General features: G+C 37.1%; 2 protein-coding genes across 4 annotated transcripts in view; one reads left to right on the forward strand and one right to left on the reverse strand.

Moving 5' to 3' along the window:
* LOC139131671 (kynurenine/alpha-aminoadipate aminotransferase, mitochondrial-like) overlaps positions 1-10,765 on the reverse strand; it is a 40,163-nt gene extending 29,398 nt beyond the window's left edge. The window contains exons 1-8 of one of the 3 annotated variants that reach the window (XM_070697837.1): positions 10,563-10,757; positions 7,435-7,534; positions 6,036-6,104; positions 5,475-5,607; positions 3,580-3,654; positions 1,405-1,689; positions 1,067-1,149; positions 149-245 (exon numbers count right to left, since the gene is read on the reverse strand). In XM_070697837.1, coding sequence (XP_070553938.1) covers positions 149-245; positions 1,067-1,149; positions 1,405-1,689; positions 3,580-3,654; positions 5,475-5,607; positions 6,036-6,104; positions 7,435-7,534; positions 10,563-10,629 — 909 coding nt within the window. In that variant the 5' untranslated portion in view covers positions 10,630-10,757. Of the gene's footprint in view, positions 1-148; positions 246-1,066; positions 1,150-1,404; positions 1,690-3,579; positions 3,655-5,474; positions 5,608-6,035; positions 6,105-7,434; positions 7,535-9,775; positions 9,887-10,562 lie in introns of those variants that run through there. The other 2 variants (XM_070697838.1, XM_070697836.1) reach the window with 2 other exon arrangements.
* LOC139131680 (ribonucleoside-diphosphate reductase large subunit-like) overlaps positions 1-14,455 on the forward strand; it is a 296,454-nt gene that overhangs the window by 60,642 nt on the left and 221,357 nt on the right. The gene's annotated exons all lie outside the window — the stretch shown is intronic.

The following is a 14,455-nucleotide window of genomic DNA, read 5'->3' on the forward strand; positions in this document are numbered from 1 at the left end:
GAGCCCTTGTATAGAGTTCTCAAACCTTTTGACGTACTTTGTTTGTTTTTCAAAGATACAACCCACAGGAAGGTGATGAGTACAGTCTGCCCATGATAAAACATTGTAAATTTGCTCACGGATTGGATAAACACAAACTATGCCATACCTGTGACAAAGAGCTTGTGTGCAAAATGGATGCTTGCATGTGCAGTTTTACCCGTTCAAGAAGTTTCTTTGGTCCTGTGATAAAGCCAAGACGTAACCTTGGGAAATAAAACATTTCAAAATTAAGTATTGGGATCAGAGATTGATTATTTGGTCAGATTTTGATATAAAGAAGTTATGTACGTGTACTGAGGTGGTATCATGGGCCATTGGTTAGAGCAGTAGACACACGATTCCAGGATAGTGAGTTCAAGCCCCGGCATTGCTATGGTGTTGTGTCCTTGAGCAAGGCACTTTATTCCTCATTGCTTCTCCCCGCCCAGGAGTGATATTGGTACCTGGTAAGACGGTGATTGTAATGTGTGCATTTAGCTCTACTGCACTAATTGGCTGCACATGTGAGCTACTGTTTGCTCCCGAGGGAGTTGAGTGGTATCGAATTACATGTAGGTCCTGTGACCAGGGGTAATAATAAATTGTAAAGTGCCTTGAGCACAACTTGTGGATATGTTCGCTATATAAGAACCCATTATTATTTTTATTGTTATTGCAACAGAAGAAAGCTCTACTAATAATGCTGGCTTGTGATCTTAAGTTTAAGAAGGCCATTTCATATCCATTCTACCAGTATTATCTAGAGAAGTACATGTATTTTGTCACAAATGTAATATTCATGATGCATTTTGCTGTCTTCCATCAGTATTGTACATCATGATATCTGTCCGATATGAACATCATAAATCCTCCACAGCAGGAGGCAAAAATCTAATGACAGCCCTCTGTAATCCAGATTGCATTTCAGAAATTCTATGACAATCCACATTAGGGAAAGCCTGAGGCTTAAAGTGTTTGTAATAGAAAGGTACCTCACCAGAGTGAAAAGCTCTCAACTTTAAGAATGACCTCGTCGCACACTCACCCAGAAGACAGAATTTTGGAAAAAGAGTCAGATCTGATGACCCTGCCATCTTCATCTAAAGACAGCAAACTTGGAAGTCGGGGCTGAAAGAAATGGCAAGGTAGGCTGTTACTTCTTATGATATGAGACTTGATATCATGGATGCAGTATATGTACAGTTAAATGGCGCAAAGGTTGGGCTTAAACTACAATTTTTATCCCTGTTTGAGGAGACAAAATTCATTGCAAAACCGAGTTATAAAATGAACACCTCTCTCCCTATATATATATACCCTGATGTGGCAAGTGATAGACTTAAACTGCTGATGGTAAACCCTTGTCTCATGTTATGCGCTTACTTTGCTGAATTGGAGATAATAGTATGGGTCATCTTCAATGATCAATAAATTGTACTTCCGTGCTATCTCATAGATTTCCTTCCTCCTCTCCATTGTCAATCCGGCACCAGTTGGATTTCCACCATTTGGGATGAGACAGAGGATCCTGGGAATGTCCGGCACTTCTTCCCTGGGTTTGCTGACATCACTGGGATTCCATCTTGACAGGATTTCTCTCAAGTGACCAGGCTTCATGCCATCTCCGTCTGAGTCAACATCCAGTATGTTGCATCCGAGTGGTTTGACCTTCACAAACAGTAAACCAAATCAATTTTAATCATATTTTGTGGCGAATCCAAATCATTCTTCCAAAATAGCACGTGACTTTCTAAGGTTCAATACAGAACCAAGGAAAACCAGAGAGTTATAATGTGGTGCAATATTTGTCTGCATGTATACACATGGAGGAGCTCATGAATGTTGCAAAAATAATGCAATTTTCACTTTATCCATGGAAGAACTGGTTTATGCAGGAAAAAATCAAATATACCAACAGAACACTCTTTCTCTAATGTATGACACTAACAAGCAACCTAGCGGCCGATATAGCTCCGCTGTGTTTATGTACAGAATAACTATTTTTGACACATGTTGATGAAGAAGGTGGAAATCTTTGATAACTCAATGCAGTGGCCAGAAAAATGTGGCTAAAATAAGCTGCAAAGATACAAAATTGAAGATTTCATCATACTTTGAATATATCACATCCGATCATCCTAAGAACATGTCAACCAAAGCTATCTGATGAGTAGTTTTTTGAGAATAAAATATTCTGACCAAAAATGGCAACAATTGCCCCCCAAAAATAAAAATTGCAGATTCATCATAATTTCAAAATATCACACTTAGTTATACCAAATTTCAAAGCTGTTAGACCAGTACTTTTTGAGAAACGCATTTTTTGACCAAAAATGGGAAAAAAAAATTGCCCCAAAAATTCAAAATTGCAGATGTCATCATTATTTCAATAATATCATTTAGTTCATCTATGGAAACCTGTATACCAAATTTCAAAGCTATCAGATACGTAGTTTTGGAAATACACATTTTTTGACCAAAAATGGCAAAAAATTGCCCCAAAAATACAAAATAACAGATTTCATCAGAAATTCAATATATATTACTAAGCTTATCTGTAGAAACCTGTATACCAAATTTCAAAGCTATCAGACCAGTACTTTTTGAGAAATACATTTTTTGACCAAAAATGGCAAAAAATTGCCCCCAAAATACAAAATTGCAGATTTCATCATTATTTCAATAAATATCATTTAGTTCATCTGTAGAAACCTCTATACCAAATTTCAAAGCTATCAGATGAGTAGTTTTGGAAATACACATTTTTTGACCAAAAATGGCAAAAATTGCCCCAAAAATACAAAATTACAGATTTCATCAGAAATTCAATACATATTACTTAGTTCATCTATAGAAACCTGTATACCAAATTTCAAAACTATCAGACCAGTACTTTTTGAGAAAGACATTTTTTGACCAAAAATGGCAAAAATTGCCTTAAAAATGCAAATTTGCATATTTCTGCACAATTTGAACAAATCTGAAATAGATCATCCCTAGGGACATATGTACCAAATATAAAAGCTATCTGACCAGTAGTTTTGAAGAAGAAGATTTTTAAAGATTTTTTTACCAAAAATGACAAAAATTGCCTTAAAAATACAAATATGCAAATTTCACCACCATTTGTTCAAATCTGATTTAAGTCACCTAAGCAAACTGCATATCAAATTTCAAAGCAATCGAACGAGCGGTTTCAGAGAAGAAGATTTTTTTACCAAAAACACAAAAAAATGCCCCAAAAATACAAATATGCAAATATCACCATGATTTGAACAAACTGAAGTAAGGTCACCCCAAGTGAACTGCATATAAAATTTCAAAGCAATTGGACTTGTGGTTTCAGAGGAGAAGGCAATTGTTGACGGACGCCGGACGCCGGACGCCGACGGACGACGACGGATAATCAACCTATTTGATAAGCTCCGCGTCGCTGACAGCGGAGCTAAAAAAGGATGTTTTCTGGATCAGCAAATGCATCAAATTTAAGCACCTGAGGATTACCAGAAATTTTTACAATTGTGACAAGAAAGACCCATGTTGTCCCAGTAAACTTACCACAGCCAGCGTTCCTGGATATGTCGGACTTTCCATAAGAATACTGTCACCGGGGTTTATTAGCATCTCAAATGTCTGGAAAATTGGACAAGAAAAATGCAGTGACAAGGTAAATATATCCTAAGTACACTACAACATGTTCAACCAGTTTTTTTTTTATCACCAGTGCATGTGTAATTCAAATCCTGAAATGTCCAAATGTGACATGTACTCTTATACAAGTAATGGGTGCAAACATCTAAACTCTGGAGTAGGAAAATGTCATTTATGAGCAAGATGTACCTTAAAGAGCCACTAGCTATAGCTTTTGATGATGTTTCCAATATTTTTGTTTTTCCTATCAAGTGCTGTTTCTCATTCTTACCCGCCTTCCCTGCCATGAAGCATGTTGAGATACACAGTATTCAGCTTGTCAAGTCAGCCTGTACATGTGAAGACTGCATTGTTTGTGTTGATGGGTGAATTCTTGTCAAAGCTAGGGTTCAAACAGAATAACAGTGCATTCTACATGTACAGATGCTGTGTTGACAAGCTAAATTGTGGATGCTTCAATATGCTTTGGGTAGTAATACAAGAACTTGCAATTGACATGTAAAAGCAAAATAGTCACAAATCATCACAAGTTCAGGCTGCTGTCCCTTTACGAAAACTGCTTTCTTCAAAAATATGAAATGATCGTTACATCACAGTCCCTCTAGTCAATACACAATATTTTTTGTTTCTAAATTTTCTTATTCTCCTGAAAGTATTTGGAAATGCCAAGTTTTAGTCCTTCCAACACCACAGATGGTGTAAAATGTTCAGTGTCATTGTTAACATGTGAACTCTATGTTCAGAATAGAATTCAGTTGTCCACAATAATATCCAATGTCAAGTACATCAACATTGTGTTGAAAAGTTGAACGCAAAGCATTTTGACAAAAAATTTGTAATTTTGGATGTAGAACAAGAAAGCACCTCTTACAGACAGAACAAAAACCACTGGAAGATAAGCAAGAGTTACAGCTCATGGAGCACTTTCAATAATTTTTCACATAATAGGTACACTCCATCTTCACATGATAGGTATACTACATCTTCACATAATAGGTATACCACATCGTATGAAGAAAGTGATACTCCAAACAGACATAAACACAGACATATCACGTGATCATTCTTTTGTGAACAGAATGACAATGTAGACTGAGAGTTCCAGTTGTGTACAGGTCTCTGCAAACTCCAACCCGAACCGCGACTTAAGGCACAGTGTAGGTTATCCCAGTGAATTCAAAGACATAAAGTACCACTCACAAGTGAAACAGAAGCCTTCTTAACCACGCCAAATGAAATTTTCGCCTGATTTAAATAGTTATCGAAACAGGTTACATTATAACAAGGAGTTTTGTCGGCAGATCGTCCATGTAGCCGACACGAACACGAAGTGTGCGATACCGGCTACCGAAAACTATGAAAAATAGTAAAGAATGAGCTACAAAATCACTATCAGTTTTAAGTTGCAGGTAGAATAAGTCTGTGCCTTTGTATAAAATACTATAAAAATAGTAGAAAGTGAGCAACCAGCTGAAAGTTAGTCGAGGAGACCTTAACCGCATATCATTTGCATCTCATTGTCGGCTACATGGACTGTGTGCCGTTTTGGCATCTACTCTTGCAGCCACGTGGGCAGTCTTCTAACCCCAATATGCTGTCACTAAATTAAACTATCATTGGCTCCACCAAGACCTTGTAGAAGAATGGATATTCAACACTGCACCTTCAGTCCTGGTTGAGGGTTGTGTTGGAATGTGTTGACACCCATTCATGGCTAAATCTTTCACTCTTAGTGACAAGAATATCCTATTTATTGAGATCTGTGTGTCTCCATGTTTGTTTGTCTGTTTCTCTTTCCTCACCTTGCAGAGCCCATCTTGACTACCTGTTGTCACCAATAAGTCCATTTCTTTGTCTTCTCCATGGCAGTTGTAGGTTGGTGGGTTGTGCTCTGCGACCTGCAGTTTCTTCAGCCACTCAATCAAATCTGGCAGACTGAAGTAGGTACACGTATGTTGGGTTTGTACATTAGCATTTAAAAATGGTGTGCAATTATTTTCAGTACCACTTTGAATACTGAATTTTTCATAACGTTTTTCCTTACACCAAAAACTTTAAAAGAAGAAGTGAAGTAGGGTGATCACAGTTAATCTGTTCAAAGATGATGGAAGGCAATCTGTCCTCTCCAAACAGCAATCAAAACTTATTCACAAAAATCATTAATTACTCTAATTAAAACTTTAGTTCCTTTCCTTGTTTTATTTTTAATTACACGAGATGACTTTGCAATGAACCTTTTCTAGAAATGGTAGATTTCAAAGTCTTTTCATTTTATGAAATTTTGCATCTCAAGCTACTGTCCGGACCAAAGCAAAAGGGTGGAAGAATTAGCAAAGGAAAGCATTGATCGAGAGGAAACTGACCCTTGTGTAGCTGAATACTGCAAGGCTTTCTTCATCAATGTCTTGTCAACAGTCAGCGAAGTACCATCCCTGAAACGTTAAATGAGAACAAACTGGCCGGTTATTTTTTTCCATTTCATTCCAGTTTACTGCTGCTAAGAACGAGAAATGTTATTAAGGATCAAAAGTGAAATGCAACCAAATGATTGAAAGTAAATAGCAGACCATAATTACATGATTAAATTACATAATGCACAATTACGTGATTAAGCAATAAACCATACTCTGCAGTGGTATACCATCAGATCTTGACCAGTTCACGACATATGTGCATGAGCGATAGCAAGTGTGTATATCAAGTGAACTGGTCAAAACCGAGTGGTATACTCTTTGCTGGGGGTGTTTATTGAGCAATAAAGCACCCCTAGCAATGGTATACCACGAGATTTTGACAAGTTCACGACATACATGCATGAGCAATTGCGAGTGTATATATGAACTGGACTCAGGTCAAAATTGAGCGGTATACCGTCTCTGGGTATGCTTTATTGCTATTTTATCATATCAGTAAATTGAAATTCTGGGATGAAACGTCAAAAAGGATATTTTGCACTTGCCGAGAGTTCACAAGTGTTCCAACTGTGGTATATTGTGAATATACCACAGTTCTTTTCACGTCTCGACCAATCAGATCCCTGCATTTGCACAATCAATATACTTGTATAATATAATTGCTTTTACTGGTATATCATAACAGTATATTGAAATTCTGATATGAAACATTAAAGGAAATTTACATGTTACAACTGTGCCATACCACAATTACAACTGATATTTTCACCTCGACTTATCAGATCGCTTCAGTTGTGCCACCAATACACTGGTATGGTATAAAGTGAATCTCAGTTTTGATGCTTAGACTCACCAACCCTAGTATGCTGATAAGAAATATCAATTTTGAGCTAAGTACTGCAAACAGTGTGTTTTAACAAGGAATATGTTGTATCTGCTTTTGTTCATAAAATATGTTATCAAACAACTAACCATATCTTTGTGAGACGTGAAACAAATTGCAAAGAGGGAGTGGGGTGGGGGGTATGTACAGGGGGTGAGAGAGAGGGGAAGAGATGGGAGAGGAGAGGGGAGGAGTGTATGGATGTGTATATGTGCATGTGATGGTTTATTGGACATGAGATACTTTCAAAACGATAAAAATTTACAAGATATCTTGACTTTTAATCAATCCTAACAATTGAAATTAAACGAACTTTTTAATGTTTACTTTGCATAGTGACTTCCACACATTCATAAAAGTGATCTTTGAAATGGGTAAATAATGACTGCAAAAGGTTGACAGGAAATACAACAGAATTTTTTAGACAACAAACCCTTTAAATGGTAGTTTTTCTTAGTTACATACATTAACTTGAAGGTTGCCTCTTGGAACGGGAACATCTCCGTGTTTGGCATTCCAGACGCTAGTGAGATCATAGTTGGTGGGCTCCGCTGTAGAATTTCCGCTGTGGAAAAAGATGTAGATGGAGAAGACTGAGCAACAATAAAGAATAACATGAAGGTTGAACTGCAGACTCTCTTTTTCTCTCTAAAATGGAATCTATAAATATCCGCCCCTTTCCCAGCATCAGCTATTTCTAAGCATGTTGTCTCTCCAATGATGTTGATTCTGTTTTTATTTCTTCATTTGGCTTTCAAGTAGCAAGTGACAAACATCCCTTTTTCTGCAAATCAATGTTGCATACACTTCCAGTTTTGTTCATTCCTGCTCCTCCATTGAAGTCAAACTTCCAGTATTAATATATCTAGAACACTCGATACTCAGCTTTATTTTCCTTTTTTTTCCTTGATAATGCTCAATAAAATTTTTACCCACCTGCCTTAGTTGCAGGGCAGTAATTGTATCTTGTGTTGTTGTTGTTGTTGTTGTTTGGCTTGTTTTTACATTTGTTTGGTTGGTTGGGGGTATTTTGTTTTGTGAACAATTTAGAACTTCTATCTCCCTATTGAATTATGCTTCCTATTATTTCATGGTTTACACATCCTGCATACACACAACCATGATTGATACATAAAATGCAGGTACTTGATTGATATCATCATTGACTGACAATACAAGCAGGCTGTGTTGACAATAAAAATAATTTAAACCCCTGTTCGGACTTAATCCAAAGATCTACCAATACATTTATATAATAATTGCAATTGCAAAGGAAAACAAAAGACCTCACACTCTTCTTACCACCGTAGCTCATCCTAATCCCTGGCATTTTGAAGCCGGGGTTGAATTGGCATTTCAATATTGAAAAGAACACTGCTATGTATTCATTACAAGATGGGGCTATTTCAGAAAACTGATAATATTTTACTTATGAGGGATTTGCTTGTTTTGAAATCAGTAAGGTAGTACACGCCCTGAAACGGAACGACTTGAAATTTTGTCAAAACTTGATGAAACTTTCAATAATTCTTTTACCAAATCAAGAGTAAAAATCAGGGGTAACAGATTAAATTTTGGTATTAGAGAAACAAATTAGCTAGCTGACATTCGCCCATATTTAAAATTCAAACCAGTTACCATCCCTGTGTTAAAAGCCCCACTAGCCGTATCCTTTTGATTTTGGGGAAAAAATTAAATTTTCGATTTTCACAAAACTCAGAGACACTGAAAACTTGACTCACTCCAAGAGTTTCAAAATGAGAACCCACAGGTGAAAGACCAGAAGAGAATAAATGTAATTATGAGAATCTATATATATATATCCCTGAGGCAACTTTTACCTGAAGTTGCACTTTACAGGTATAATTACACCAATAGATCCTCCACTGCCCAAGGCCTCCATATGCCCTGACGGACTAGAAAACTTCACTCCCAATCCCGTACAGAGAGACCCCAACTTAACACCTGGTTATTGTTGCAAGTCAGGTGCTCAGTTCACAGTATAAACAAAAATCTTTCACATTTGTAAAAGGACAAAGTCGGCCATTTTTCATGAATTTTGTTTGATACGAGATACTACTTATATTGTTTGACGTGTGAAAGATACTGAATGAATGGGTGACCATGCATATATTAGACCCTGGTTTTAGATATATCAAATGAAACTATCGCGAAAATGAATTAATGGTCATGACCATTAATTCATTTTCGCGATGGTTTCATTTATTGTGTCTAAAACAGGGATCAAATATATGCATGATCACCCATTCATTATCTTTCAACACGTCAAACAATATAAGTAGTATCTCGTATCAAACAAAATTCATGAAAAATGGCCGACTTTGTCCCTTTAAAGTAGTATGCACCTCAAAAGTGAAATAATAAAAGTTTGCTCAAACTCTCCTTAATGGAACCTTAAAGCTGCAATTTTCAATCCCAGGTTCTTGCATTCGTGGAGTTCTCCTCCCAGTCAAACACTTGGCCAGTACAATGTTTGATTTCTATAACATTACTTTAACAAACTGATCTCAATCTTTTTGCACCTTTTGCTAATCCTGCAAACAGAGTTTGTACAAGTGTTTGATTGACGGTCGGTTCAAATCGCCAACGGTCATTGATTCCCTACCACAAAAAAATCATCTTCCAGTGAGTCGCATTAGAATTCGAATATAACAACAAAGTTGATGGGCAGCAGCTTCGGGCTGACTGCTGTGCAGTCTGCCTGCGTTTTTGCGGCCAGAAAAAACTAAAAAGTGGCATTTTCTGGAGCATGTGCCCGCGTGTTGCCTGTTTGGTGTCCACTTACACAATGAATGCTGCCATAGCTTCGCGTCCTTTTAAAGGGAGGCTCTGCCTTTAAACCATTCTCAAACCAAATCAGGAATAATAATCATGGGTCACCGTGCAAATTCTGGCTGCAGGGAAACAAAGTACCCAAATTTGGCAAGCTGATTGCAGAATTTGTGTCCCAGAAAAGACTGAAAGGTAAAACGCAGGCATTTTGAATTTCAAGTTCCTAGTAAATTACTAGGAACTTTAAATTCAAAATGCCTGCCATCCCTGTTCTCAATGGGGAAAATATGATTCTCGATTTTTAGCTTATCTAATCAATGGGCTTCAAAATGAGTGCCTACAAGTGGCCAGTGGTAGGCTAACAGAGTTTGAAAACTCGGAATTTCTGTTCCCCAAGCACGTTTTCAGTCTTTTCTGGGACACAAATTCTGCAATCAGCTTGCAAATTGTCATGCAGTGAAACATCGCCAGTGCTCCGGGTTCCAATCTGTGATAGTTGCCTAGATCCCAGACCTCGCTTGTCTCAGTACCTCCGACCCACTCCGAGGTCCAGGGTCGATAGGCAAAAGGGAAAAGGATAGCGGCCAACCTGTTCACCGTATTTCTGAGATTTTTCAGACAGGAATTTGTAAAATGGTCTTCTGTTGATTTCTCTGCTACCCCTTACATCTTACTACGTAATAAACACCTATACTAATTGGGAATTATCTTCTTTTCGGATTTCCCACTGCACAAAGTCGCCAGAGAAAGTTGTGGAAATGTGAGCCACGGACCTGCACGGAATCAATAGGCCTACTTACTCAGTTCTCGGATTGGCGACGGTCTCCTTGCCAAGCTGACGGCATTGAGGAATCTGCTGTAATTCATCCTTACGAGATCGTTCGCTGCTACCTACAACAGACTGAAAATTGGCCGAGAAACCATGATATTAAAGGATTCCAAAAGCATGGATGACCTGTGACATCCAGCACATGCGGGTCATGACATGTCGCATCTGGTATACCGCCCTCTTGTGACCAATGCGATGAGTATCTTAAGTATCTCATCCGATTGCCATACCTACCCTTTTAGACTTGATTCAAGTCTGTGATTTGTGAATGTTTGAGTGGAGTGAAGGCAATGATTTGTATTTTGCTTTCATGTGAAACGCGCGCGTGAGTGGAGTGAACGCGATGAGTAGGATGAACGCTATACAGGGGAGTTTCACCCGGAATCCAGCAGAAACTAACTCACTATACTGCGCAGACTCAAAGGTAATGCATTCAATCACTGTGAAAACCTGGCCTGCGCTACCCAATTCCGAATAGGTTTGTACGAAATAGGAGAGGCACAAGAGAAACTATATTTTATTTTTTTAAAATTCACCGATTTCAACCAAGTCTACTACCCTTTTGATATCATTCTTTAACCAAACACATTATATAACCCTTCTGCCAGCGCAATAAGATCATATACAATTGTATTTTGCAAGTCAAAAGAAAGGTAACATATTGTAAACTGTGTAAGTTGAGTACAAATGTGATACATCATGTGAGTATCACGAACTTGAGATTAAAATTTGCGGATCAATCCAAGTGGGTGTCCGTAATTCATTTATTCATTCATTCATTTATTCATTCATTACGCCCAAATTTACATTTTGGGTGTAATATTGGCAAATTCAGTATAGAATATATTGAATATATTAAATAATTTCATTTATTCCAAGAATCTTTGCCGTTCAAAATTTTAAGATTGACAAGTTTTTGTTATTGTACGATGAGAAAAATGCGAATATTTCATTAACTGCATGATCTTAGAATTCATGGTTTTATATATACATTTTAAGTGGAAAACAGTGACTTTTCATCCTCGGTTTGTAGAAAATCAAGCATGGTGACTCCATTTTTTTTCTTTTATTTTTGATTACTAATATTCTTATTATATCGGAATTAAAAAGCCCTACTTCAAACTAAAAGTATGACAGTTTCAATTTTTCCGATCATACATCCAAAGCAAACAATATTATCACAAAACTTACAATATTGATACTTTCTCAGTACTTGTGCCCTTGTACCAACTCCAATCTTTTGCTTTACATGATAATATACTCAGTATTCAGCTTATCAACACAATCTGTACTTGTGTTAAATTGCTGTCAGTTGCATGTCAGTGCCAGCCATAAATTATGTGTCAATATACGACAACACTGCTGCATATCCATACTCAGGCTGTGTAAACAAACTTAAAATGTTTCAACAAGATTAAAAAAATATTACTATAAAAATAATGTTGATACAAAATACAACGTTGAGATAAAGTCAAGTTTAACATAGCTACTCACATCTTGGGCACTGTGGACATTGTATGCTTTGCAAAATGATAAATACAGGTAGACATATAGGTATTGACATGATTAGTTTTGCAATATTTTTGTTCAGTTTATCAACTGCGTTCTTCTTCTACTCCCTATAGCATGCTGAGCTGTACAGTATTCAGCTCGCAGCAATTTAACACGGTCTGTGTATGTGTGCTGAGCATTTGTGTTATTGACAAATGGCGTTCAGTCTGGAATCAATTCAATAACAGTAGTGTTTGAATACCTATACAGGCTTTGTTGACAAACTGAATATTGAGTGTTTCAGCATGCTGTAGAGAGATAGCAAGAAACTGTATTTAATACATTGCAAAGAAATATTGAAAACTTATAAACAGTTGCATCCTCTACCCCGTTAAAGGTCTACTTGTTGTTTTGCTTATTAAAATTGAATGGCATTCATAATATTTTAGATTTTGTAGGAATAAAAGTCATGAAATGCGATAAAATGGTTCCAGATTTTGTTTAACTATTACTGATATGAGAACCATTGTAAGACTAAAAAAATTCTTCAAATTTCATTGAATTACCTACTAAATTATTGAATCTGGAAATATAAAAAGACTAAGAACAAATATTTTCAGATCCTCCTTATACATAGAACAAGGCCGTCAAGTCCCCTCTCTACTACACCAAGAGTTTCAAATCCAGTATTTGTGAATGCGGCCGTAACAGAGTAATCAGGTCAACCGATCACTTGGGATTGTGAGGGCAACTTGAACACTTAAAAATATACTTCATCCCAAAATTAAGAACAAAATTATTGCTTGTCTTTGTGGTTTTTTTGAGGATTTTCTTCCTGAATTCAACGATCAATCTTCTTGCTTTCCTTTTAATTCCTCTTTGATGAGTTCGGCAAGTCTGCGCATTGCCTGAAACCAAAGACAGAATATTTTGTAGGGGTTTATTGCTGTGTTAACAAAGTGCATTCGCCCAGACTTCCATTTTCCTGTGTTGCCGCCAATAGTGTCAAACTGTGTACATGGTTGAGCCACAGTCCCTCTACACACTGTGGTTGAGCTTATCTTTGCAGGGGCGTTCGATGTTGACTTTGTCAAAGTTAATCCGGTGATAATCTGGTGACTGCGTCCACAAATTAGTAACTTACCCTTGCTTGATTTTGCGCATCAGATAATAGACGCAACACAGTGATAAAACTTTGCATAAGGGAGCATTCGTTATTTACGGGGAGGGGGGGTTGGTGGAATTTGAGCGACAAATGAAACGTAAAAAGCGACCCCCCCTCCAAATCAAATTTCTAAAATTTGACCCCCCCCTCAATTCATCAATTGTAAAATGTGACCCCCCCCCCCCCCCATGAAAAAAAAATTTCATCAGATTTGATTCATTAACCCTTTGCACCCTGTGGCCCCGGGCTGAAAAAGTTTCCTCACATACTAGAGAATCAACATTTTTGGTGAAATGCCAAAATCAAATTTTTTGCACACACATGAACTTGTAATCGCTCTAGTCTAATCAAGTACACTAATATCAATAATCAAGAGTTGATAAATATACAGATTTGCCTAGTTTTATATTGGAAAAAAATTATTCATAGTTTCCATATAGACAAGATAGTGAATCAACATTTCGGTGACATTCCAAAATCAAATTTCTTGCACAAACATCCACTTGTTACCACCCTAGTCTAATCAAGTAAATAATATCAATAATCAAGCGTAGATAAATAGACAGATTTAACTAGTTTTATATTGGAAAAAAAATATTCATAGTTTCCTCTGACAAGATAGTGAATTAACAATTCGGTGAAATTCCAAAATCAAATTTCTTGCCCACACATGCACTGGTAACTACCCTAGTCTTATCAAGTAAATTAATATCAATAATCAAGAGTCTATAAATACACAGATTTAGCTAATTTTGTATTTAAAAGAAATTATTCATAGCTTCTCATAGATTATGTATGGAGGACCTGTGTATTTTCTATTTTGCCCGGGAGTTCTTGTGTGTTATCACTGTATACCTAGGGAGTCCAAGACGGGAACTTTTCAGAGAGTGTTTTACGTTGCATGCTGCACTGGCACTGGAATGTTTGAGTGTCAGCGTGTGCTTTTTTAAGTCAGATATTTCTCTATTTTGAGTCTTACTCAAGTCAGCAGATATGTAAAGAAACCGGTGAGTGGCAGAGATCGAATTTTATGCGGATCGGACTGTTTATTTAAACCCTACGCCATCCTCTACTTTAGTCGATGGAACGAACATTGCTCACACAAGTGAAAGCCGTGCCGTATATTTGCAATATACGCACTGCACGCTAAGATGATAATATCACCACAAGTTGAAAGCTGATCTTTCTGCAGCAAATTGTGTGTTAAC

This window comes from Ptychodera flava, chromosome 4 (assembly GCF_041260155.1).
Source record: "Ptychodera flava strain L36383 chromosome 4, AS_Pfla_20210202, whole genome shotgun sequence".
NCBI classification, from domain to species: Eukaryota; Metazoa; Hemichordata; class Enteropneusta; family Ptychoderidae; genus Ptychodera; species Ptychodera flava.